At 43.8% G+C, this 27,098-nt stretch overlaps 1 protein-coding gene across 3 annotated transcripts; it reads left to right on the top strand.

Moving 5' to 3' along the window:
* The first annotated feature begins 21 nt into the window (after positions 1 to 21).
* On the top strand, positions 22 to 26,437 carry CSNK2A2 (casein kinase 2 alpha 2). 3 transcript variants are annotated; one of them, XM_082230785.1, is made up of 12 exons: positions 1,106 to 1,265; positions 6,947 to 7,058; positions 11,186 to 11,287; positions 11,635 to 11,685; positions 13,892 to 13,951; positions 15,566 to 15,649; positions 17,237 to 17,347; positions 18,539 to 18,640; positions 20,830 to 20,930; positions 21,289 to 21,437; positions 21,752 to 21,846; positions 26,007 to 26,437. In XM_082230785.1, the coding sequence occupies exons 1-11, from the start codon at positions 1,162 to 1,164 to the stop codon at positions 21,826 to 21,828; spliced, it is 1,053 nt and encodes a 350-aa protein (XP_082086911.1). In that variant the 5' UTR covers positions 1,106 to 1,161; the 3' UTR covers positions 21,829 to 21,846; positions 26,007 to 26,437. The 3 variants fall into 3 exon arrangements, 2 of the variants coding, with proteins under 2 accessions (XP_082086910.1, XP_082086911.1); XM_082230784.1 differs by lacking the exon at positions 6,947 to 7,058 and having other exon boundaries at positions 327 to 1,265; XR_014221685.1 differs by lacking the exons at positions 6,947 to 7,058; positions 18,539 to 18,640; positions 20,830 to 20,930; ... (1 more) ...; positions 21,752 to 21,846; positions 26,007 to 26,437 and adding an exon at positions 14,892 to 15,025 and having other exon boundaries at positions 22 to 1,265; positions 17,237 to 17,292.
* Positions 26,438 to 27,098: the final 661 nt, after the last annotated feature.

Genomic DNA, 27,098 nt, shown 5'->3' with positions numbered 1-27,098 from the left:
CCGTTCGTCCCCAAGCAGCACAGGGCAGCAAAGATAACCAGGACTTTGACTGGTTAAACATTATTTGGCCTTTTAAATGCTGTGGGGGGGCGTTGTTATTGGTTTGCTTTTATTTTATTATGTATTTTGTGTTCTCATTTTGTATTTTTATGTTGTGAACCGCCCTGTGATCTTCGGATGAAGGGCAGTATACAAATTTCATAATAAGAAAAAAGATATTAAAATTTAAAAGCAAAAACATTCTAAAAGCAATTACGGTTAAAAGCATACTACTATCCAATGCGTTTGCCAGGAGGAATGGGTGAACAGCGCTGTTTTCAAAGTTCTCTTTAATTTTCAGGAGATCACCTTGCTAATCCCCATCAGCTCTCTCAAAAAGGGTTAATAACAATTTAAAGCATTTTGTATTATGTTACATGGCTATTTCAAAATGAGGGGGATGAAAGAAAAATCTCTACAGTATTAAAGGGGGAAAGCCTCCATGTTATGAAAAGAGCACTCGAGCTCCTTTCCTGCCACATTTTCTTTAAAAACAAAAAGCCACGTGCTCCGCTCCTCTTTTCTACGAGCAGATGCTCTTCTCAACGCCCCGCCCGGAAACAAAGTGTCAAAGGAACCCGGAAGTCTTGCGCAACGGTTTGTCTAACCGCGTAAATCTGCGGACCAGAGGCACGCACGTGCTCGCGGCGCCTCACGTCACAGCCCGTCCCTCTCACAGCGAACAGGAGGCGGAGTCACAGCCGACGCGACGGCGGCTCGGCTTCCCTTTGGCAGCGTCACCTCCTCCTCCTCCTCGCCGCAGGGGGCCGCTGTTGCGCCGGACGCGAGCCGGCCCGTGCGAGGGACTCTCTCCGCGCGCGGAGCCGGGCTGGTGGGCGCGTCGCCGGCGCCGCCGAGGAGGCCAAGGCCGCCGCCGCCGCCCTTTCCGGGTCCGCTGCGGCGGCGCTCCGAAGGAAGCCAGGGAGTGCCGCCCGCGTACCGGCCGGCCTGGCGCCGCTCTTCCCCGTGACCGCCCCGCTGGTGCTGCTGCTGCTGGGCCGCCGCCAGCACCGCCGGTGTTGGGGCTACCGCTACTACTACGCCCCGCCGCAGCCGCCGCCTTGCCTCGTCTCCCGGCCCCTCCTCGCCGCCACCCGCTGCCGGTCGCCGCCCGCCCCCGCCATGCCCGGCCCGGCCGCCGGGAGCCGGTCCCGCGTCTACGCCGAAGTCAACAGCTTGAGGAGCCGCGAGTACTGGGACTACGAGGCGCACGTCCCCACCTGGGGGTAAGGCCGGAGGCGGGAAAGAGACCGGCGGGCGGGCGGGCTCGGGGTCTCTCGCTCGCTATGGAGCTATTCGGCGCCGAGGCCTCGCCATCCAGCCGTGGCCTCCCGGCTTCCTGCCTGCTTGAGGCGCAGCTAGGCAGTCTGTGGCCCCGCGCAAGGGCCGCCCTTTCCCCACATGGCCCTCGGGGCGCCTCGACGTCCGCCTGGTGGGCAGAGCCGGAGGGCCCGTCTCGAAGGCGAGTCTGCGTGTTCAGGGCGCCTTGGGAGGCAGAGGAAAGCGCAGCTGGAAGTGGGCTCGGCCGCCTGGCGTCCCTTTAAAGGCCCTGCTTTGCTTCTTCCCGGGCCTGCTTTCCGCGTACTGCGTTCTGTCGCTCCCCATGTGCAGGGTTTAGCGCACCCGCCCGACAGCCCATCATTTGCTGCCTTGCTTTGCGTGCCGTCCCTCGTGCCGAAGAAGGGGCTGGGAAAGATGGGATCAGAAAGTGGCTGGGATCTGGAACGGTGTTGATTAAGAGGGATTAAAGAATGATAAAATATGAAATCAGGAATGGAGATCCTGCAGTGTAGAGTCCAGGTTGTTCTTGGACTCCAAATCTCAGAAGCCTGCATGGCCAGTAGTCAGTAATGACAGACAGGAGTTGGCCACAGGTTTCCCGCCCCTGGGTTCAAGTAGCCTTCTGCAACTTAGTGTCCTCCAGACATTTTGGATTACAGCTCCCACCAGCCCTAGTTAGTAGTATGACAAGTAGCGATGATAGAAGTTGCTGGTCGGGTCTAGGTTGTTGCTGTTGATATTCACTCTTAATACTGCAAACCTGGATTGTGCAATGAAAGTGGGCTAGTGCTCTTGGGCTCTTCTCCCCCCACCCCAGAAGCCCCACATTTTGTGGTAGGGTAGGGGAAGTGATGGGAAATGCCCTGGAACGTGTAATAACAGTTGCTTACTGTGGTATATAAGTGTCCCACAAACAGATCAAAATGAGTGCTCAATAAATAACAGACATCATATAACCATCCCAGAAGCTTTTTGCAAGGAAATCAGGTTGCGAAAGCTCAGTAAGCAGGTTGCCTTGAAGTGACAGTACTTCAAAATGTCTAGAAAACTACATAGTTGGGAAAGGCTAGTCTAGGCCCTCACAGGTTTGAGATGCACACACAAGTTCCAGTTACCCTGAACACCCTTCAGTACTAAGAGTAAGGTGATTGTTTCCCATCTTCATTGCATTTTTATGGGTGAAAATGAGATTCTAACAAGTGTAATCATGATTCAGAAGTAGGGCTTAAGAGTTGCTAGTTATTCCTGATTAACAGGCACAAAGCTGTACTCTTACGTAGTGGGGTTAGGCGTGTGTGCATGTGCACATGTGCTGTGTTGGTTCCTCTGTCCTTTCAAAAATGACTAAGCAAAGGTAGGGTTGGGCATTTGGTTAATTGGTTACTTTGTAAAGTTTTATGAGCATAATATAATTAACAACTTTGATACTTAATACTAATCACAAAAACCAATTTGGATAACATTTATTGTGAAACAATAAATTTATTAAATGAATTATTTTATTACATATTAATTTCACTCTTCCCCCTAATGAGATCAGGAACAGCTTACATGGTTTTCCCCTGCCCCCGATCCTCTCAACAATTGTAAGAATGTAAGAAGAGCTCAAGGACCCATCTAGTCAAGCATTCTCTTCTCACAGTGGTCACTCTGATACTTGTGGAAACCAGAGCGCAACAGCACTTTCCCCACTTGAGATTCCCAGCAAGTGGTATTCAGATGCATTGAAAGCCTTATCCTCCATGAATTTGTCTAATACCCTTTTAAAGCCATCCATGTTGGTGGCCATTGCTATATCTTTGGGAACAAATTTCTTAGTTCTATGTGTTGTATGAAGAAGTACCACCTTTTGGCTGTCTTGAGTCTACCAATATTTAGCTTCATTGGATGACCTCTGTTTTTTTAGTATGATGAGAGAAGAGAAAAAGCCTTCACCCTATCCACTTTCTCTAGTCTAGGCCATGTATGATTTATTACACCTCTTTTTGCCTTTTTTCTGAACTAAGATGCCTCATAGAGGAGTCATACTCGCTTTTTCTGAAGTTTTTCCAGTTCCACAATATCCTTTTTTGGCGGTAAGGTGACCAGAACTGTAATGTTCTAAAGATGGTGGCACCAAAGATTTGTATAATGACATTATGATATTATTGACTGTTTTGCTTTAAATCCCATTCATAATTATCTCTCATATGAAGTTCACTTTTTTCACAGCTTCTGTGGGCTAGGAACACACTGAGGTGTCCAATGCTATACCATGATCTCACTCCTGGTCATCCAGCACCAGTTCAGACCCCATTAGTATTTGTTATGGGGTCAGTTTTTTGTTTTTTTACTATATTTTTTGTTTTTTATATTGTAAACCATTTTGTGATCCTCAGATGAAGGGTGGTATAGACATGATGATGATAATAATGCTAAAGATGGAAACTTTCCAGAAATTGTGAATCCATAGAAAAAACAATGTTGGGGTATGGGGGGAATTTGGGGTGAAATATACAATCCATTTTAAAAGCATCCTTTACAGTTCAAAAGTCATTTTGTTACTTTTGTAACATAAACTATATTATATATAACTTTGCTTACTATAAAATGCTTCTCACCAGTTTTCCTGGAATAGACACCAAGCAAGTCAGCCTATAATTTCCCTGATGTCACCTGGATCCTTTTCTTTTTCTTAAAAAAGGGGTGTTACATTGGCCACTTTCCAGTCCTCTGGTATGAAGGCTGATGTTAGAGACAAGTTAAATATTTTTGTTGGAAGGTCAGTGCTTTCGTACCACCTTGGGTGGCTGTTATCTGGAATGATTGATTTGTCCATTTTTTTGTTAATATTTATTCATATAACATGTACAGTGCATATTAAAAGGACATTAGGACAAAAGAAAACACCCTGAAAAAGAACTATACAAAAAAAAAATAGAACACAAAAAGCTACTTTAAAGATAAAGGTAAAGGTACCCCTGCCCGTACGGGCCAGTCGTGTCCGACTCTAGGGTTGTGCGCCCATCTCACTTAAGAGGCCGGGGGCCAGCGCTGTCCGGAGACACTTTAAAGATATCAACAACTAATACTAGTGGGACAGCAAAAAAGAAAAAAAAGTTGAAAGGGCGTAGGAAGAGACAAAAAAGCCAAGTAAGTTCAGTGATTCTTCTAAATAAAATCATACTTGGTTGAACAAGGCGACCTACCTGAAACTTGTCAACAAAGCCAAGAATTCTTGTCATTACTGTTTGCCCCAGTTCCTCAAACTCCTTGAGTAAGTTTCTCTAGGCATAGGATTTGCCCCATGTATTCCACTGCAGAGACAGATGCACAGAACCCATACAACTTCTCTGCCATCTCCTTTTCCTCCTTTTCCACACCTTTGAGTCTCTTGTTATCCAAAGGTCCAAACGCCTTTAGCCAGTTTTCTGTTTCTAATATATTTAAATATTTCTGTAGTTATTGTTAGCAAGGTAAATTGTCCCAACACCTTGACTTTCCAGACAACTTCCAGCTGTCTGTGAGATGGTTTTATGTTTCTCCTTAAAGGAGATAAACAAATCTCTCTGACCACTCTGTGTTTTATGTTGTGTCCTCAAATTCTTTCTTTGTATCTCTTAACGTTATTGGTGTTTCTTCTGCTAAGGTTTGAGTTCTCCCCCCCCCTTTGTTTGGACAAGACTTCCATTTATTGAAAGAAGTCTTTCCTAGAATAGCTTTCTTGACCCAACTCATTAATCATGCTGACATCCTCTTGGCTGTGGTGGTACCTTCACTGCTTAGCTTCAGTTATTGTGGTTGCAGGGTGGGACCCAAGCATTTTGCAGAGGTTTGACCCTCCTGACTTTCTCTTTTAACTTCCTTTTTTATTAGAGGTTTCCTCTTCTGAAGTCAAATGGACTGTGTTGGACTTCCTTGGTAATTGCCCAGTTATATTGAATTTGATAGCACTGTGGCCAGTTGGTTCAAGAACACTTATATCTCCCTCCAGGTCCTCCTGGGCAGTACTTAAGATTAAGTTCAATGTGGCTGCCTCTCTTATCAGTTCCTGAGGGGTAGATTAGGCTGAGTGTGACTGTTTTAAGATGATCTAATGAACCTCATCACCGTGAGAGGACTTGAATCTTGGTCTTCTTGGTCTTCATCCAGTACTCTGCTTGCTAGGTTGTGGTTTTTGCCACTGATGGCTACTTATGTTTCTGTTCAGAGAAACCTGTAGCTGTAGCTTTTCCCATCCTGCAGCAAGGTTTGCCCCTCACTTTCATGGGGCTGCTAGTCACTCCTTTCTAACAAATAACACCATTATGAAATAAGTGGCATTCTTGGAATAATTGACCGCAGTCAAGGGGGTAGCCAATAGATGAATGTGTGCTCTAGTCTTGAGTGGCAGACCTGACCTCTTAATATGTTATAGATTTTAGTTTGCCCTTGTAGTTTTGCTGAAAAGCCTAAAAGCCTTCTCTCCCACCCTTCCAACCCAAGGCTATAATTTTAAATGTGGATGAGTAGAAGGACAGATATAATTGGTTTGGTAATAAGTTTGGGTTCTTTGAATTAAGGTGATAAAGATGAAATGAATTAACTTTCAAGAGTGTTATGTAGTGGGTTGGCATGCCAGGCAAACTGGAGTGGGTGAGAAGGAATTAGATGACAAATTGGTTGTGTCATACAGGAACCAGCAGGGCGGGTTTGGACTGCCTTTCAATAACCTTTCAGTAATGTACGTTAACTTTATAATCTGGTAAATATCTAGGAAGAATGCTAATAATTTTGGATTTCCCCTTTTAATGCATGCTTATGTGCCAAGTGGCAATGCTAATATACACTCAAGGTCGCTTTGCTAGAATTGGAAAGGGGGGTGAAGTTTCATTTCTGGCTAATTAGAGTAAATTTGTCAGCATGATATTGGGTATGTGGGAGTTTGTAAATATACGACTGATCTGGCACATGTAGCTTAATGTGTCCTCAGGATAACTCAGCACACTAGTCAACTCATATGCTTTAAGCACTCCCTGATATACAGGCAAGATGATGAAACAACACTAAAGGGTCCAAGCTGGAAAGTCTCGGGTGTATGCTCTCGTGGGATGTCTAAAAGCTAATAGTATAATCTCTGCCTGTGGAACAGTGAAGGAGGGTTTCTTCCCCCGCAGCTGATACCAGCCTCATTGTCAGGATGTTCAGGGGAAAGAGAAGTTGTCTGTCAAAGAGGATTGTGGGAACTGTCTTTCTCACTTTGGACTTGGAAGTTGTTAGTTGTGAACAGTTCCATCAATTCTGTAACAAAAATTAGGATTATCATTCCAGAGAAAGAGGTCTCTTGCTGTGGGTGGCATATCTTTTTTCTGATGATGGCAGGTGAATAATGAGTGTTGAGGACTTTTAAAGGTTGCAGGCACCATTCCTCCTTCCCTTGGATCTGTGGAATTCTGAAGTTTAAGCATCCTCATAACCATCAGTAGCAATCCATGGAGAGCAAGAGTGTTCAGAAGTGCGATAGTTCCTGTTCAGTGGTTTGAAAGGTCTGCACGTTAATATGTGCCCTGCTCCTCATTCTTCAGTTTCAGGGTATTAGGAGCAGAGGGGTCAGGAGAGCATTTCAGCCTAGTCACTTTTCAGTTGTTTTCCTCTTCACTGTCTGCAGTAATCAAGACGATTATCAACTGGTTCGGAAACTCGGCCGGGGGAAATATAGTGAAGTCTTTGAGGCTATAAACATCACCAACAACGAACGAGTGGTTGTGAAAATTCTTAAGGTGAGTTTTTGTTGAATGAATATGAATGGTTTTCTGAGGTGGGAGCAATGCCGTGGCAACAAATCTTCCCTAACACTGTAATGGGCTGTTCTTGATCTAAGCCCCTTGCGTCTTTCATATTATATTGCATATTCATTTCTGGAATGGATGTTGAGGTGCTGCATTCTTAACTTTGTGTCTGGTAGTGGTATTCGGTTATCACTTTCCTCATCTGTTTTTAAAAGGTAGCATTGCCGTTGGGACCATTTTGTGAAGGAACAGCATGTTTCCATGTGTTGAAATAGCACAGCACACGGTTGACACAGGAATTAACATCTGGCAAGGTTGACATTACCTTTTTTGCGGGGGGGGGGAGTGAATTCTCATGACTGGCATGTTTAAAATTCATGTCCACATTATCAAGGCTTATCTAGTTAGGGATGTGTGTGGCATGGGGTGGGGTTTCCCTATCAAGAGGACAGCTTAGACTTTTATTTATTTAGATTTCCTCTTATTTATTTAGACTTGTGGTCATAACTAGCATCTGTGATCATTGCTGTTGGCCCAGCATCCTCTTTAAACTTCTCCCAGTTGTCCTTTCAACAGTTGAAATGGTGAGCCTCAGTGTAAGGCTTTCCAGGAGTATTCATCACACATCAGTGGTGGCTTATAAGCTACTTATTGTGGCTTCAATGGTTTGCATTAGATGAATCTGGGTTGGCATTGCCACAGTGCTACCATACTGAAAATAAAGAGATGTGTGGAAAGAAGTCCCAGGATGTGATTTCTTTCAACTTGGTCTGAGCAGATTACTTCTTTGGGTGGTCAGTTTTTCTCTCTGTGGTGTTCCAATATTGTGTGTTCTGGTGCAGCATTTGTGAGAATTGTTTAAAGGGTAGATGTAGGAGGTAGACACACATTAAGTCTCTGCTCCCGCACCTCAAGACTGCCTTCACTAACCTGGTGTCCTTCAGATCTTTTGGACTACTACTTCGATTTGCCCCAGCTAGCATAGCTGACAGTACGTGTACCACTTGATGGACTGTGAAGTACTCCTGGTTGAAAAGCATGGCTTTAGTAATGGAAACAGGCAGTGCAAGGAAATGCTTGCTAAGTAATTCCTGTGAAACCCATGACAAACTTCCTGTGGGCACATCACCTCTTTCTTGTTGACAACTTTCTGCTGTCCTGTTCACCAGAGCCCAGAATGTCCCCTAGAGACTGAAAGTGGGAGGGACTGTCAAAGTATGCCTTGAAAGAATCCTCCAAACTAAGATTGCCCTATGTGACTCTGGTACCATCCAGTCTTGACGTCATCCCTTTCTCTTCTGCATGATCCTGTGTCCTGCATCAAAAGCTTGTTGCTTCTTTCCCACTTGATTTGACCTGATAATGGTAGGGAAATGTTGGCTTCCCTAGAAATTGCAAGATTGGAATGGATTGGCATTACTGTCCAGTTTAGGGGATGGGTAAGACTTAGTCTTAGTTCTTGTGGAAGACTTTGCAGCTATCGGGTGACTGGCCGTATGTTTAACAAGTGAGGTACAGCTTATGCTAAGCGTAGTACATTAAGAGAATGAACTGAGCAAGGAAGTGCCTGGTTGCAAATGTCACCTTAGCCATGAGGCAAACTCCTGCTCTCAGCCCCTCTCTCTGTTCTGTAAGTAGTCCAGTGTTGTCTCTTATCTTAGGTAGTTGCAAGGATTTTGGATACCGATATGAAGCATTTTGAGCAATTAAAAAAAATACAATGTAAAGGCAACTCAAGGATCTTAATGTTTCCCAACTTTTTAAAGTTTTGAGATGCTGTTAATTGTTACACAAGGCAGTACTGTAGTATTGAAGAGGTGGTCTCAGCAGAAAACTGCTTCAAAAGAGACCCTAGATGCAAATATACTTGCTTATCTTCAGGTTGTGCCTCCATCCCTCTCCTGAAAATTGGTGGTTGATGGTGACAAAATACCAATGAGTGTCTTTACTTGTTTTTGTCCTTTTTGTATGAAACCTCTGGATTTGAATTTGAAGGAGAGGGAAACACTGCATGCTAGCCCTGGTGTTGTCACCTTCTAGAGCCCTAAATTCCTCTTTGCAGGGGCCCAATACGTCTTATACTTGTTAATCCCTGAGCCTGCTCATTGCTTTTCTTCTTGGGCACAGCAAATGCATACTGTTGTGCACCTAACTGGTCTCTATTTTCATCCTGCTCAGGAGGTTTATAGGATTTCCTGGATCCCCAGGATTTCATGGTATACTTCTTTCAGGGAAGAGTTGCAGACTTTGGTTACATGATGATAATAACGTTTATTACTTAACTTTGCAGGCATTGATCATAAGTGCACAATGTAACTGGTGTCTACAAACAGGAATGGTATTTCAACTTCTCTCAGCCCTTTTAAGCCACTCCTGCCACCAGCTCAAAACTGCTGCCACCTGCTTGACCCCAGCTTTCTTGCAGAAACCTCCTCTATCCACCGTGATTGCTAAATGTTCAGAGGCAATGTAGCAAGTGCTGTCAGCAGACGGGAGGGTGGTTCTCTATAGCAGTGTTCCCCAACCTTGGGCCTCCAGCTGTTTTTGGACTACAATTCCCATCATCCTTGACCACTGGTCTTGGGATGATGGGAGTTGTAGTCCAAAAACAGCTGGAGGCCCAAGGTTGGGGAACACTGCTCTATAGTGTCCCATGCGAGACTGGAAAACTGATACTAAAAAATAACATGTATGTAGCACAGCTTTGCTTTTAAGCACTGGCCTTGTAAGCCATAGGCTGCATGGAATTGGGTCCAGGCAAGTGAGCAGGCTTCTGGAAGAGGAAGACCCCTTCTCCAGTCCTAGGAAAGGTTTGCAGATCTTTCTGTCCCTCCTCTGCCAGCCCCCAGCAGGCAAGAAAATTGGTTGGCTTATTTACCAGGCTGATAATCGTAAGCATATCAAAAAAGTGGTGACTTCAAGAATTACAGTTACTTGCCTATTTTTTCCCCTTCCAGTGGCTAGCCAGATAAGAAATCATACTAAATGTATACACTTCAAATACCTGCTTAATTTTCCAGGTTCATAATAAAATGAGAATTTTGATTTTACATAATTAATATTATAAGTACAGAATATACGGCTGTCAGCAAACTCCAAAGGAGCTGATAGTCAACCCTCTTTTCTCTTACCTGCAGCACAAAAAGTTCTCTAGACATAAGCAGGAAGTAATTTTGCACCGATATGGGAATATTGACAAGATATGGTCAGGTTTTAGGGGTGGGTGCTTTCTAATCTAAACTGGCCACTTGGTGCTCCTCCCTACTGCTGCCTCACTTTTTAAACCTTTGAGGAGGGGTGTTTACCCCACCTCACGGTTCTGTGGTGTGGGCTGTCTGCCAGTACACATTAGGAGGGATAAAGCTGTGCTAGCAGCTGAGGTTCTGAAGAGCTTCTCACCATTTTAATTAAAATTATTTCCCCCAGGGTGAGAGTTGACAGCAAGGTGAACCAATAAGACAGCACATTTTGAAGTTCCTGGACCAATGAGGACAGAGGAGCAATGACCTACTTTGGTGCTTTAATTGGTCTAGCAACCCACCCAAGCGGTGTCTCATTGGCTCACTGCACTGCCATTCTTGTCCTATGAGAAATCCAGTAAATGAAATGGTAGGCAGCTCATAGGAGCCTCAACTGCTACTGCAGCACTGTATTCCTAGCATTCACTGCTGCTCCCCACTACTTGCTCCTGGCTTGCCACTTGGGGCCATTTTGGGCTATACTTTGAGCTCTGGGCCTTTCCCAATCTGAAACGGACGTTTCTGTACTAACCACTTCCCCATGAGGTGTATTCAGCATGGGCTGAAACTGTGCTCCATCCACTCAGTCCCTCTTCCCCACATTTGGCAGGGAAGGCTTTTGCTTATACTGTCAAAGACTCCCCAGCCACATGGAGGGTTCTGCTTTCATTTAAGCAGAAATGAACAAAAGCCCCCTGCAGACCTTCTATACTGGGGGGAGGGGGGGATGGAGCAGTTTTGGTGATATGCACCTGGACATGAGGGGAGGTGCTTGTAGGCACACCCCTGTCTCCCATCCAAGGATGTACATTTGTGTGTTCAGGTAAAAATTTAACGTTGAAAGAAATCTCACTTCTAATCTCTCTTTATGTATTTAAGCCAGTGAAGAAAAAGAAGATAAAACGAGAAGTTAAGATTCTGGAGAACCTGCGAGGTGGAACAAACATCATTAAACTGATCGACACGGTCAAGGATCCAGTGGTAGGTCCTAGTATGTGTCAGGAGCACTGGAATAATTGGGGTTATCTTCAGAAGTGGGTCATACAGGAAGCTTAGCTCCTCACACAGGTTTTACAGTTCAAGTGTGTGTTTACTGCAGGTGGAACAGGTCTCATGTTGGGATTTTTATTGTTTAGGCATCTGCACATTAGTTTCTGTTTTTAACAATAAGCTCTTTAAATTACCCTTTGAGTTCTTTGGATAGATAAGGGAGGGTTTATTTCTGTGTCTTGGGGTCAGAGAGAGCATTATCCAGAAGAATCTTGGAATAATCAAGAAAGCAGGTTACAGGAAAGGTGTGGTTATATCATACATATTCTCTCTTGCAGTCAAAGACTCCAGCTCTAGTGTTTGAATACATCAATAATACAGATTTCAAGGTGAGTTTTTCTTCCTTTCTATACATAATGGATTTTCCAGAAAGCCTTAGGAGAGGAAATGTTGAATCTATTGAAACACACAAAATTTATTCTTGCGGAAGAATGAATTGTGCAGTCTTATGGGCACTTTGTAAGAAACTAACTGCAATCAGCAAGCAGTCTCTCTGTGTGGTTTTTGTGGTCCATGTTCAAAGGGAGTGGTGCAATAGAAGTTTACTGCATTTCCTTGATACTGTGTCTCAATATAGCAACTGTTGCCCTGCAGCATGTAATTCCATGCTAATCTCCCTGCTATGATACTCTGTTTACTGTAGTCTTGTTGATGAGGAAAGTGGGGCCTGATTTTTACAGTGGGAAAAAGCTGGATACAAGAGTAGAGTTGGGAGGAAATGTCCAGATTTGTTGAGCATCAGGGGGAAATTTGAGACTAGGTTCTACAAAAGTGACAGTCTCTACTTGAATCACAGTGGAACCAGGTTACTGGCATTTAAAATCACAATGATTATGCAATTTTAAAGCTATTTTTGGTGTTGTTTTTTTTTAAGGAAAGCAGTCAGTAAATTGGAAGCATCTGGTTTGCCTCATCTATGGGTGATAGCCTAAATATCTAGGTCTCAAAATGTGGTGATAGAATTTGACAGAGAACTTGTAGAAACATGGCAGGAGTTTAAAGGGACCAAAGAATCAAAGGAAAAGTTACACAGAAAATTGGACTTTTGGAGGAGAGTTGGAATCTGAAGCAGCAAATGCCAATATGAGCCATAGTGAGCGTTTCAGAAACTCAATGAAACTGAGAATCTGTGGAGGATGTTGTTGTTCAGTTCATTTCATTTCTATACCACTTTTTATTTTTAATAAAAAGTTTTCAAAGCAGTTTACAACCCAGATTAAAACACCAAATAAAACAATCTAGAACAAAACATTACAGAAAGAAGTTAACCATAAAGTATACATTCAAAGCAGCATAATTAAGAGGACTCTAAAATATTACTTAAAAAATTCAAAATAAAGCCTTACAAAGAAGGTCAACTACAGAATGTTCATACATTTAACGCAACAATACCAGAAGCAGAGACAGGTATGCTTTCTCTGAGGTGGAGACCTGGAGTTCCTTGTCTAACTGGCAGTGTGCTGATGTGGCTGAGCTGTGCTGATCCCAATTCTTAGTCTAGACCTAGGTGTAGCTAAGAAATATTAGTGTGCAAGGTGAAGGTTCAGAATCATCTTATGTCATCATAGTGCCCTCCAGATGTTGAGGAGTCCAACTCCTGTCATTTCATTTCACTTTTAATTTGTACACTGACTTTCTATATTGCTATGCACAAGGTGGTTTACATGCTGAAGAAACAACAAAATATATAGCAAAGATCACATATCTTTTAACAAAAAAGTCATAATAAAAGGTATGACTTTAAAATAAACAACTTATACCAAATAAAGTAATATTCTGTAATCCATTAGCATATAATAGTGCACAGTAAAATTAACCATCAAAATATCAGCAAACAATAATTAAACAAATTCACTATCAACAATAAATCATCACTAAAATATGATAAAAGTAACAGCAAGTTACAATGCATAAAATATAACACACACACAAAAATGTAAAAGGATCAAATTGAGCAACAAAGCCACATAACTTACAAAAAATAATAATTCACTTCACCACCAAAAAAACCCACCTCTTCTCCCTTCCCAGCCATGGCCTCAGAGAGGCTGTTGCTCAGTTGGACTTGATTGAAGGTAGGGGAGGCAAGGCTTTTTGCCCTTCTTCATACCTTCTCCCTAAAGAAGCTGGTAAAGAAGCTAGTGGCATGCTGAGTTGACCCATGGGGTGGGGCATTTGCCTGCAGGCTGAACCCTGCCCATCAGCTGGCATCACCCAGTGACATCAGCTTGTTGGACAAGTGGGTGTGGTTTGGGGGAAATGGAGAGGTAGGGCGAAATAGGCCCAGGGGGGCAGAGATTCCCTTTCCTTGCTCTAATGCTTGCCAGGATCCTTTAATGCTTCTCCGAGGTTTGTCTGTCTTCTGCTTCAGAGATCTTGCAGCTCTGTCTCTTGACCTGCCCTTGAGTGTAAAAGAGGTTCTGCACAGTGTGGAACACAGTGAGGGGGCACTGCAAGGTGGGGGCAGAGGTGTAAGAATGACAGGAAAAGCACAACACTGATTTTTGCAATTTTCTGTTTTCAAATTGATTTCAGCAACTGTATCAGATCCTGACAGACTTTGATATTCGGTTTTATATGTATGAATTGCTCAAGGTGAGTATTCATGGGAAATTTGAAAGGTCATCCTTGGTTTGAATTTTGTCAAGTGGGGTTGTGTACAATGAATACCTGCAGGATTTTTTTTATTATTTGGGAAAGGGAAGAACAGCACTGCTCCCATACTTGAACACTTTTTTGTGGGCAACATTATGTCTTGGTCACAGCTCCAGAATACCTCCAAAGTCCTCTGGGACTTCTTGGGCCCTGATTACCTCTTGGAATAATTTAAAGGTGTGAGGTGTCTCTGTGGATATGCAGAAAATTCATTCCCATCCCTAAACCCCCTTCTTTCTCTGTAGAGAAGGATAGGCAAGTCAGAGGAAGTTGAGAAATCAGTCAGTCACACAGCAAGAGACAACCTTGGAAAACAGAGCATACATCTGGCTCTTAGTTATTCTTCAGAGGTCCTCAGGAGTCAGTGGATTTTGCTTTCTGACTTTTTGGTCCCTGTGCACTGAAAATGACTTCCAAGCTCGTCTCTACTAGTTTCTGCTGCCGCCTTTATCTTCTACCATCATATCATTTCTTTAACGCCTCTCAAATGTAAAGAAGTGTTTAAATAAATTTTGCCATTTCAAAGTGTTAGAACAACTTGCCGTTTGGTTGAATTAGATTGAGATGGCCCTTTATAATTTCTGGAGTTCAAAGGCTTTATTCATGCAGGAGCAGATTTGTCTTTGTAGGATTTACTGTATTTGCAGAAGAGATTAAGGAGAGAAAACAGAAGATATTGTCTCAATAAGTTTGGAGAGAAAGAAACAAAATAATAGAGTTGATTTGAGCAGAAAGGCTACAAGGAAGTGCTGGCTAGATTGCTAGACAAACAGTACCCTCATGTGGTTTAAAATAACACATGCATTAACTAGAAGCTCAGAAGAAGGAAATGTCTTTACTTGTTTCCAACATGAAGGACAGACAAATTTTTCTTGTAAAGCCACAGGTGCTGGTGACATGCTGGAAACAGGCACCACCTTTGCCCTGGCCTTGACATATTTTTGAACCCAACTGGGATGAGCAGCAGAGGGCAAAGCAGCTGCCACCAAAAGTGCAGTAGCCTGGAGAGAAAGAGTGAGTCCTGGGCCATCTTGTTCTTGCTGTGCAACTAGGCAGTACTGCAGCTTTTAACCTGGAAAGGGGTTTCTAACTAGAGACCCACATCACGGCCCCATGTGAAAACATGAATATCCTTTTTTCAAAGCCTTGGCAGGCTTGGCTATCTCATTGTTAAGATTCCAGGAGGAAAGGTTGCTTGCCCTATTTGATGGGCTTGGTTCTTTCCAAGATCTGTGCTTAGATTTAGGCTTTTGGGAGGACTAACAAAACTCTTGGATAACTTCTTCTACATGGCAGTGTGGCATCCTTGCTGGGGAGAGAAACTGGCACATAGCACAGATACATTCAGCTGCTATAATTTCATCAGTGGAAAGGTTTAATTTTCCTTGTGTGTCTTTTTTAATGTTTTAATTTAGGTTTGGCATAAGTAACGAGTACATTCAGTATCTCTATTTTCAAATCGTAAAGTCTTTCATACAGGTGAATTACAATTTGAGATATTTTTGTTGTTAATTTTCCTTGTGTTGGGTGTTAACGTCTACATGTCTCTGGCAGGCCTTGGATTACTGTCACAGCATGGGAATCATGCACAGAGATGTCAAACCTCATAACGTCATGATAGACCACCAACAGAAAAAGGTAAAGGCACAGAAAGGCATCAGAAGAAGGACCCTTGTGCTTTGCTATGGCTGAGTTCTTGTTGCTGAGTTAGGTCTCTGCCCTATTCCCCAGTCTGGTGTCTTGCAGGGAGGCCTCCATCACCAGGTGCTTCAAAGATCTATCAGAATTCATGGTTTAAGCTGCTGCTAGGGGTGACCCAAATTCTTTACTGATTACCTCCCCAGTTTTGCCTGTGTTTTGATTCTTAGCCATCCCCTCTTTTGAAAATGTGGGTGTAAGTAAGATCTTTTACTATATATTCTAAAGGAATATTATCACTGGCTTTGGCTTCTGTTTAGCTTTTTTTGTTCATTTGCTGTTTTTCTTAGTCAAAGCAGCTTACATAATAAAACAATTGCTTACAAGATCACAAACTAAAAAAAGTAGTTACAGCAACAGTATAACAACTGTCTTTATTTAAGAGCAACAGACAAAAGCAAATTCATAAAAGCAGTACATCAAATGTTAAAAGATAGCTGGAATGAAAAAATTCATGAGCCATTTAAAAATAGACAGCAGGAGCATGGCAGATCTCCAGTGGGAGGCTGTTACATAATCTAGGTGCAGCTACTGGGAAAACCCATCTCTTGTACCCACCTGCCTAGCTACACAGAGCTGTGTAGGGATGGAACGCAGAGAAGGGTTTCTGATGCCAATGTTAAAGGCCAGGTGAATGCATATGAAAGTAGGTGGTTTCTGAGATAATCTCCTAAGCTCAGTTTGACTAGGTGGCTGAAGGGGAATAGGGAGAAGCCCTTCTGTATGTAAGATGGCAGCTACAGCTAGAGTGCTGTTAGTAATGCACCACATAAGAAGGCTATAAAAATGATGGGTCCAAGAGAGCAAAGCAGCCCCTTTTTCTCTTCAGCCTCCATAACCAACCCCTGATTTTCACATACACTCAGTGAACAGCCAGGCTTTCTTTGGGCCCCTGCATTTCCTCTCCAGGCCTTCCTGACTATTTCCTCCTGCACTCTCTTGGTCTCCTCTGATTCTGCATGAAAACCAGGCAGCCTTGGATTCCTCCAGCCCGCCTGCTGCACAAATATCTAACACAGTCAACTTTTGCACTCCTCACTTTGCTCTCTGAGAGTGGGGAATGGATGGAGAAAATACCTTTGTTTGGCACTTTCTGTGCATCAGATAATCTAGACAGCGATGCCCCTGCACCTTTACAGGGTTTGTGAGCATGAGGCAGGAAGCCCAGCTTGTGCTTGGGAGCACCAGTTGTATCCTCTGCAAGAGGTTCTTGCCCTTGCAGCTGTCCTTGTGCATTAATGTTGACTGGGGCCTCCTTCCGGCTTAGCTGTGCTCTCCCACAGGTGCATGCAGCTGGTCCCTGTTTTCTGGCAGTCAGTTCACTTTCCTTTTAGGAGTCTGGTGACTTATGATTAGTAAGTGAGTCATCCAGTAATACACAATCTGACCAGTACAGCAGAGCTAATTTTACAGAGTCCAGCAGATGATAGGAGCTGAGCACCATCCTGGCTAGCAGCTGTGCAAGCGCCATTTGACCAAAGTGTTAAGCAGGCTCCTTGGCTGACTTACTGCCTTGTATGTTCATAGTTGCGGCTCATAGACTGGGGCTTGGCAGAATTCTACCATCCAGCTCAGGAATACAACGTCCGTGTGGCCTCGAGGTACTTCAAAGGGCCAGAGCTCCTCGTGGACTACCAAGTAAGATTTTGTTCCTTAGTCTGAAGTGCTGGTAACTACTAGTGCTACTACCCCCTTCACCTCCCCAGGGAGGGGTCAGCAAAGATCAGCATCTGCCAGCAAACCAGTTAAGGGTGACTTCTGGTAAGAAATGAAGAGGCAACGTGGAGAGAAATTCTCAGTGGCTGCATCCATGCTAGAACTCAGTGGGCTCATCGAATTTGAGCCTGGGAATGTGAAAAAGACCCGTTGTCCCTTCCTCTTTCTTGTTAATATGCCTCAGCATAAACAATAAGATGGGATACAGGCTTGGAGGCCTAATTCCTGCTTTTCACCTCACCCATGTACTTCCTGATACGATTTTTGTTCTCAGTTAGGATTATCTTTTCACCTAGTTCATTGCTAAGTGACACAGGAGGCCAGCATGCTTGAAAGGAGGTGACAGAGTCATGGCACATGCTCTCCCCTTCTCACAACTAGGCATTGGGGATGAATGACTGCCAAAGGTGCCTTCAGGGCTGATGCTGTAGGACTCTGTGGGCAGGAAGCAAAAAGAGTCATTGCAATCAGGCTTAATAGTCAGTGGGGGGAAATGTTATAGGGCAGAGAGATTCGTTTTAGCAGATTCTTACTTAGAAAAGAAGTGCTTTGTGTCTCTTCAGCCTCATTAATGGGCAGCCCATGCACATGGAGGGAGGATTGCTCTGCAGATAGAGCTTCCTTCCTGAACCTCAAAACAGAAGGACAGATAATTGATTACAGGATAGAAGTAAGAGAAAACCACAAGGTAAAAAAATTAGTTGGAGGTATGTGGCACTGGAACAGAACCAGTAATAGGAAATGACCAGACTGGGCCTTTCTTGAGTGCTGACAATATACCTTTGATCAAGTGAATCTGAACATTTCTTGGGAGCAGATGGTGTTAACTACTTTAGACAGGACCAGTTCTCTGCAGTCCAGAAATAAAAGTAAGGGTACTCTGCATTTTGGCTTGCACTAAATATTAATTTTAAAGCAGTTCCCTTTCAGATATTGGAACCATACTCTTGTATAATGTTCAAGGCTAATATATAGCTTTTAAGTAACTCTGTTTTCAAAATCCAGGTTGCAGTTGCACTTCTAGAGGTAGACATGTCTGCAGAAACCTGAATACTCAACCTGCCCCAATTCATTTCTTTTTCTGCTCTTTTCTCCTCCCCCCCCCCACCCCAGATGTACGACTATAGCTTAGACATGTGGAGCTTAGGCTGTATGCTGGCCAGCATGATCTTCCGAAAAGAACCTTTCTTCCATGGTCAAGACAACTATGACCAGGTAAGAAATTATGGCATAGAACAACTTGCAAAAGGAAGCTAGTTGTTGAACATGCCCCTCTCTCTTTCCACAGCTATCATGGCATGGATCAGGATATCTAGTCTTTGGTGGCAAAAGGATGTCCCTGTTTGTAAGATGTTCTTAAGCTTTCTCAAATTAGAAGTGCTTATTACGAAAGCTTATGCTAAACCTTGCATTTCTACCTTGAGGCTGGCTGCACCATCGGGAGGCCGAAGCACTAAATTTTTAGGGTGGCTGGGGGGGGTGCTTCTTCAATTGTGGATGCCTGGTTGCAGTGTTTACCTTTTCCCACTGCACAGGTGGCCAGGGGGACACCTGCAGCCAGTCTTCACTGTCATGTAGGACCTGACTATTGGCAGCTGACCCAGAGTGGATGCAACAAAATGTGTGCAGAAGCCCTACTTTAGGGTCACTCTTGTTTGGCCAATTAATAGAATCCCAAGAGTTGCATCTTCAAGCTTCATGGCTGTAAACTACCCTTGTGATTATTCAAATAGGAAAGGGTCAGAGGAGACCTTTCTTGCTTGTTTCTTCTTCATTTGGTAAAACTCCACCGTGGTCCCTTTTTTGCTGGCACTAAAGTATGAGAAGACTAGGAGGAAAGTCATTGGCATTGGGATATGATTCTGTAGCTAACCTGCGCCCATGTGGAGGATTCTTATTAGTACAGCCAGAGCTGTGCTAGTTTTCTTCCTCCCCTGTACAAGGGACATGCACAATTCTGAAGCAGAGGGCAAGGGGTTCCCTTGAGCTGACATTGGGCCTCTGCTAGCTTCCTGTGCTGTAGGTTTGGCGTTTGCACCAAGGCCTCTTCTCTAGTGTTTCAGTGTGTGTTACCAATTGTAAATTCAACAATATTTTGAGAATGCCAATAACCATGTCATAATAAACTTTAAAATATAAAAATAGTTTCCATCAACGAGGCTGAGTTCAAGAGGAGAAAAATGCAAATACAATGTGGAAATACATGAGTGCAATAACTAGAAATACGAAACATCTTAACCAGAACTACTCTACATTGATCAGCATTCAGCAAATAAAAATTCAAATTTACCCCTTGAGCTGTCAAAAATAAAATACCTCTATCCAGCCACGTATGTACAGCACAAACTTATTCAATTTTATTCAAATCATTCAAGTAAAAAGGTTTTCAGGGCCCATTCAGTGTATTTTAACCTGGGGAATCTGACTCTTGCCTTAATTATTCTTATAAGGCCTATATGTTAGTGTGCTTTGAACTTTTAACATGCAAAATTTGTAGAAATAAACGCCACAGATTTTGCATGTAAAATGCAAAACCACAGTAACTGCTCAAAATAAGCTGGAACTTGTTTGAGAACCATCTCACTGTGATCTTCAGTACCCTCAAGTAACTTGTCTGAAAGGTTTTTTAAAGTTCCAGCTTTTACATCTAATTTCCTCTTGTGCTTAAACAACATTGTGCCCTTGACATTGCAGGACTCAAGTGGATGTAGACTTGGTCCTCCTCCTGGCATAGCTCAAACACCCCTTCCAACCACAACTGTTAAAGCAGTCTTCTGTTGCTAGCCACGGCTGAAAGGAGTTCTAGCTCAAAATGTCTGGAGGGCACCAGGTTGCCGTAGCCCAGCTAAAAGTATTGTCATACAAGTGGGTGGCTTTGAAGGGATGGCAGCTGACATGGGACATAGAAAGCTGCCTTTTCTTGGTCTGTCTAGCCCAAGTCTTGTCTGCTCTGACTAGCATTAGCTTTCCAGGACAATTCTATGCGTCTTAAGTCTTTGCCTGGCCTGTTGCCTGAGATCCTTTTCAGTGGTCATGGCAGGGATAGAAACTGGGGCCTTGTCCATTCCAAGCATGTGCTGAGCTGCAGCCTGTCCACATTCCCCCTTTGGGTGGAAATAGCTTATTTTAACGAGCAAGATGACTTTGGTGATATGTCTGAGACAAAGAGAGAAGATACAAAATGGAGACACTCCTCCTGCATGCCAAAGTCGTGTACCGTCTCAAGCCTGCTTGCACAGCTGGTTCATTCAGCCACGAGGTGCCCCTTGCCTCTGCCCGGCTCCTACCCATCACCCTTGCATTGGCAGCTCTTGAGCTAGCTTTGTCCCGGTGGAGCTGCAGAGCGGGTGTAGTTTTGCTTGCTCTCCTCTTTCCAGTTCAACACATCTATTCTTTCATTTCAGTTGGTTCGCATTGCAAAGGTTCTGGGTACAGATGAATTATATGGTTATCTGAAGAAGTACCACATAGAACTGGACCCCCACTTCAATGATATCTTGGGACAGTAAGTTTACTGTGGCGTGTTTGTTTCCTGGTGGTGCCCAGGGTGGGGGGCACTAAGCATGACGTATAGGGCCTTTTCTTCTTCCCTACTGGAAATGGATTTTTCAACCCATGGGATTTATTGTATTTTGGTAACATTTTAAAAAAAAAGGAAAAGGGGGGGCCCTCACAAAACAGATTTAAAATGTACCCTGCAGGTACATTTACTTGATTAGGTTGCTGATAATGGGAAGTGAAAGCCACTGAGGGGCCAAAATGTCCCTGTGTCAAATATATGAAATGCAGTGCAGCTTCTTTCTGAGTTCCTCCATTGGATCTCTTCATTTGGAAATCTTCAGGCTTCTCTACTTTGCTTACAGGCATTCACGGAAACGTTGGGAGAACTTTATCCATAGTGAAAACAGACACCTGGTCAGTCCCGAAGTCTTGGATCTTCTGGACAAACTCCTACGATATGACCATCAACAGAGGTTGACAGCCAAAGAAGCTATGGAGCACCCCTATTTCTGTGAGTATTTTGGTGGAGCAGGAGAACTGTTCAATTAGGCACTTGTTTATATAAAAGCTGTTCGCCATTGCAAAAATGTTTGATTACATGAGCAAGGGGAAGTAATTCTAGAAAACCTTGCATATAATATTCTGCAGAAGTAGGAGAATTTTCTTGGAATTTAAGGAGGTAACCTCAATTTTGGAAAATAGAAAATATTTTAAAAGGACTCAGTGTAACTGCATTCTGAAATGTTTGTACCTCTCAAAATGAAAAAGTTCTGGGATTTCAAGTCATGCTGGGCCCCGATAACCACTCCCCCTTTTCTCCTACAGATCCAGTTGTGAAGGAGCAGGCCCAGCCCAGCTCCGACAGCCCTGTGCTCTCCAGTGGCCTCACAGCAGCACGATGAAGTTTGGGGGAACGACGGGTAATTCCAGAGGTTTACAAATACAAACACACCCTTCGGTCACCTAGGGAAGGGATGAACCAAACCCCTGTATGCTCTGCAGCAAGCCTCGTCTTGAAGGGGGTTAGGGCTTAGCCTCCCTCTCTCTCCAGCACTTACGGCTACCCAAACTTTCTCTCTGTGTTACTGATCCAAACAGTTGTGCGAGATTTACTTGGATAAGCGGCTGTACCCCCACGGTCTGCACGACTGGCTCTGGGTTGATTCTGCAGTTTCGTACTCTACCTTTCCCAGCCTACCATTTTCTCTGTTCTTCCGTTGGGCAACATTTCAATTTCTCCCCTCCCACACGCACTGGAATGTAGCATATGCACCCCATAGAGGCAAGCTCCTGTGGGGTCAGATTCTACTTAAGTCATAAGCAAATTAAAGCCTGTAAGTGGTGGGTTTCACCTCTGCTCTCTCCAGGTCTCACCCTGGCCCTCATTTTCCTGTTTTTAAACCAGCAAGTCTTGGAAATGGTTTTGAGTCGGTCAAAAGTACATTCAAAGCAGGTAGCCATTGGGGAGAATCCTACTTCCTCCCCCTTCCATTCCCTCTGGGGAAGTGCCTGCCTTAGTTGGAGGAAAGGTCATTCTTTAAGACAGAAGGAGAGCTTCCTCTGGCGAGGCATGTTATTATCGCTAGAAAAGCCAACCTGGTCATTCCCATCACTGTGCAAAATTCAGAATTGTGTTGATTACAGCTGCTTTGACTATGTGGAAGAGGCAAAGAGGAAGTGTTTGGGCAAGGAGACCAGTGGGGAGTTTTGGAAGCCAGACACGGAGGGGCTGTTCAGAATTGGTGTGCAACAATCTGCCAAGGGTTCAGATCCCTATAAGCATTTTTACATGCCCAGCCCAGTGTTGGAATTGTTGGGGTAGAATCCTCTGCTTTGGGGGAATGGTGTGTAAGATGCTCCTTTTGTTTTTCCATTGGGTCTCGTCATGAGCCCCATAGTTCAACCCCACCTTTTGGGGGGATTATATTGTGTGATTCTGGTGACTTCATATACCTAAATCCACAAAAAAAAAAAATTGTCGCCATGCCGAAATGCAGATTTTTTTTCTTTCTGTTACATTGTCAAATATTTAATTTTAAGTAAGAAGGTTAGATTGTTTCTATTTGAAGCATCTGTTTACATTCCACATCCCCATAACGACATGTTAGCATTGATATCAGGTCAGATCCATTTGTACAATTCACTGGAACCAATAAATCTCTCTGTGTACAAACTTGTGTTGTCCTCCGTCTAGTCTCTGGGAATTCCTTGGAAGGAAAGATCTGATTTGGGGGCTGAGGTACAATTTTGGGGGCATAGGAGGAAAGCCCTCTTGTTAATCTCTACCCTTAAAGCTCGGTAGCTTGAGTAGAGCCTTGGATGTGGAAGACCTGTGTTCAGGTCCCAACTCACTGGCTGGCTTTGAGTGCAGGGTTTGCTCTCTGCTTTTCATCTCAGTTTTAATGTCCCTCTTGGACCTTTTATTTCTGATCACTTTGTTGACCACTTTCAGAGGACGTTTATGCCGAGCAGAATCTTAAGATGATGGACTCTTCCTTGTGACCTCTAATCACTCTTCCCCTAACCATTGCTCACTTCTGTTTCACCCATACATCTTTTCTCACCTCGCTGTCCTTTCAGGAAAAAATAGTTTTGTTGCAATTAGTTCTTTTTTAGAACACTGAATAGCGAACTCGGACTAAATATCAAGAAGTGCATGGATTTAAAATATATATATATATTCAGAACAGAGCACTCTTTACTTCAATGCAAAATGTTTAAGAAAGCAGGTCAGCCTCTCCACCTTCTATTATCTTAATTTGAATTTGTCTAAGTGGTTTTCATGGCCCCCAATTTACTCTTGCTTTACTTTTAAGAAAAGCCATTGTTCAAAATGCAAAATGCATAATTAAATGTTAGATTGAATGTAGAATTTGGGGGTGGAGAGGCATACTGCCGGTCCTTGCAGCAATGTGTAGCTGAGTTCTGTCAAAGTACCATCAAAACTTACTGATAGAATCATTTTTATTGAAGTACCTGATGCGTCTTCTCAGTTCTTTGATCCAAAGGCTTCCAACATGAATACAAAATTTCCTCTGCCTTTGACAAATGGGGGTAAGGATCCACCCCACTGCCCCTTGGAGACTGTGATGGAGTCTTTTTGCACAATGTGGTGGTACTATAGCAGTAGTAGTAGTGGTGGTAATAATAATAATAATAATAATAATAATAATAATAATAATAATAATAATAATATTTTAAAAAGCACTTTCATACATACATGAAGATTTTAAAACATTAACTTGTAACCCTAAACAACAACTTTGTAGAGTAGGTTGTTGTTGTTATTATTATTATTATTATTAATTATTATCCTCATATTGCAGGGTTGAGGCTGAAGAAGAGTGGCCTCCCTAAGGCCACTGTTGGAGGTGAGATTTGAATTGGGGTTGCCTTATTTTTGTAGCAGAATCTATTAGCTGCTTGGCGGCCTCCCGGACACTGGCATGGGAACTGATGGCCCAGAACGAGCATGTTAGGGAGTGGTGTGCTTGGCAAGCATTTCTCATTACAAACCAGGTCTGTGGCATTTCTTAATGTTGTGAGTTCAGGCATGCATGTCCCAGGAGTGGTGTGGCCACGAGGACCTTTGCTTCCGAATATTGAGCTTTGTGTGCATGCTTGTTACTCCTCCTGCGGCAGCCAGCCATTTTTGGACAAGCGTGCCACTTGAGTGCTCTTATGGTATGTACTTCCCTTAGTCTGCTGAGCCAGGGAACAAGAATAAACATAAGCAGAACTCTGCTGGATAAGGTCTGGCCCATCTAGGGCAGCATCCTGTTCTCACAGTGGTCAACTAGATGCCTGTGGGAAGCCTGCAAGCAGGGAATGAGTACAACAGTACTCTTCCCTCCTGCAGTTTCTAGCAACTGGCATTCTGCAACCAGTTGCATAACATGGGAATGTAGGAAACTACCTTACACAGAACAACTGTCCATCTTTCTTGGTGTTGTCTATGCTAAGTGGAGGCAGATCCATTAGGGTGAATGGGCATTGCTTTAGCAACTTGGTCATTGACCATGGTCATTGGCTCTGGCTCTGCTTATTATTGCTAGTCTCCCTGCCTTTTGTCCTAACCATCCCAATGGCCATCAGCCACCACAGTGGCTCTCCAGGGTTTCACATATGAAGTCTTCCCCAGAGCTAACTGGAGGTCCTGGGTATTGAGCATGGGGCCTTGGGCCTGCCAAGCAGATTCTCTACCACCAAGCTACACCCCTCCCCTAAATGAGCTGCATTTGTATAGCTACTCTTCTGCATATTTCTGGTTTTGCTGGGTCATGAGGTGGGGCAGGAGCTCTCCTGGGTTAGAGTTCCAAGCAACTGAATGCTCTGTCTTTCATATATGCTTGGCTTTGGCAGAATCTGAGCATATAAAGCCCTGTCTTCAGCCTGTGGCTGGAGGATGTAACAAGTGGGAATGGGAAATCCAGCAGAAGGAGAGATGCATTGAGGCATGCTCTATGCTGGGGGAAGGGATTTATGTGAAAGAGAAGTCTTCATCGCTTCATAGCCTTCCGTCTCGAATAGGTGGACTAATCTTCAGAAACAAAGATGGTGGAGGTGCTTTCTATCATGGATGCAGTGGTGGGATGCTAATCTGAACATTTATTTTCCTCTGACATTTTCCTTTCTTTTGCTTGCTGTTCCTCAAGGGCGTGGGGTGGGGTTGTTAGTGGTTTATTTTGTTCTTGTTCTATTATGCGTTTTGTATGTTTATCTTGTATTTTTATGCTGTGAACTGCCCGGAGATCTACAGATGAAGGGTGGTAAACACATTTAATAAGTAATAATAAAAGTCATCTCATATTCAGGCTCATGACTATACCATGTCAGTGCCTTGGCACAGTTCTTGGAGAGGCATAGTTGCTTCTCAGATTGGGAGCTCCTGTCAAGGCGGGTTGGCTCCACAGTGTTGAACCCTGCTGTTGGAATGCAGCTGTCTTTGACCCAAGAGGCCTTTGGCCATAAATGTAAACAGTTGCCTCTGGCTCTTGTTCCTTGTGCTAACCGTTCTGGCTACGCAGTGCCTCCAAGCTCCAGCTTTGCGTTTGATGCTTGCTTCCCGTCTCTTCCCTAGGTCTGTCTGGTGCTGTTCTCCCAATTTTCCATAAGCAGAACAAGAACCAAATCAAACGTTTTAATCTGCTTGTGTACAGAGATGGTGGTGTGCAGCTTCCAGATGTCGTCATCCGAGTGGCAGGTTACGGGAGCAAGGACTGCGGCAGTGGCGGCAGCTGATGGGATCGAACAGCATATAAAAACACAAACCTTAACTTCTGTCTTTGACTTCCTGTTGACCTCTTCCTGACCAAGAAAGCATGGGAAATGTGAAGGGTATGCGAAACCGCTGTTGGCTCAGGTGACTTCCCTGAACCCAGCCCAGTGTATGGTGTTCTGACCACCTGGCTCCTGTTTTGCGGGCTGGGGGAGGAGGGTGGGCCTGTGGCATGATGGACAGTTCTATATTAAGATAATTATATATTATTGAATAAAAGTTTTAAAAGTAAATGTATGGAGAGTCGTACAGATGGAAGAAGGCATTCAGTGAGGCCTCTGCTTTGGGACAGGACAAATACCATATGGGGCGGTGGGGGAATGTCTCCTTGTATAGGTCCACAGGACCTGCCACTAGACAGACACAATGAGGTTTCCTATGAATTCCTCCATGGTTTCTTCCCGAACCACTAATGCATGGGTAGGCAACGTAAGGCCCAGGGGCCGGATCCGGCCCAATCGCCTTCTAAATCCAGCCCATGGATGGTCCGGGAATCAGCATGTTTTTACATGAGTAGAATGTGTGCTTTTATTTAAAATGCATCTCTGGGTTATTTGTGGGGCATAGGAATTCGTTCATTTCCCCCCTTCAAAATATAGTCCAGCCCCCACAATGTCTGAGGGACAGTGGACCGGCCCCCTGCTGAAACAGTTTGCTGACCCCTGCAACAAACCAATCAATATGTAAAATGATTCACGGGATTCAGATACTCTCATGGTTGATTTCCAAAGCAGGTGGTCAAAAAATAAGTGAAAGAAGAGGGAGAGAAGTCCTCCTGCTCATAGTCACTATCCCTGAAAATCAGAAACTGCTTTGCTCCTGAATGTCTTGGCATCAATCACTCTTTTTTTCTTCTTTTTTAATGTAGCCTCTTTCCTTTGATTCCCTTGATAT

The sequence above is a fragment of the Podarcis vaucheri genome (genome assembly GCF_965113315.1).
Source record: "Podarcis vaucheri genome assembly, chromosome: 7".
NCBI classification, from domain to species: domain Eukaryota; kingdom Metazoa; phylum Chordata; class Lepidosauria; order Squamata; family Lacertidae; genus Podarcis; species Podarcis vaucheri.
Note: the sequence above shows the minus strand (reverse complement) of the source record. Positions and strands in the feature narration are given on the sequence as shown.

Bases quoted from the DNA above. Each gene is read 5' to 3' on its own strand.
- CSNK2A2 (XM_082230784.1), top strand. From the start codon at position 573: ATGCTCTTCTCAACGCCCCGCCCGGAAACAAAGTGTCAAAGGAACCCG. The intron at 17,348-18,538 runs GTAAGATTTTGT...CCCCCACCCCAG, and splicing joins AGCTCCTCGTGGACTACCAA to ATGTACGACTATAGCTTAGA. The intron at 21,438-21,751 runs GTGAGTATTTTG...TTTCTCCTACAG, and splicing joins TATGGAGCACCCCTATTTCT to ATCCAGTTGTGAAGGAGCAG.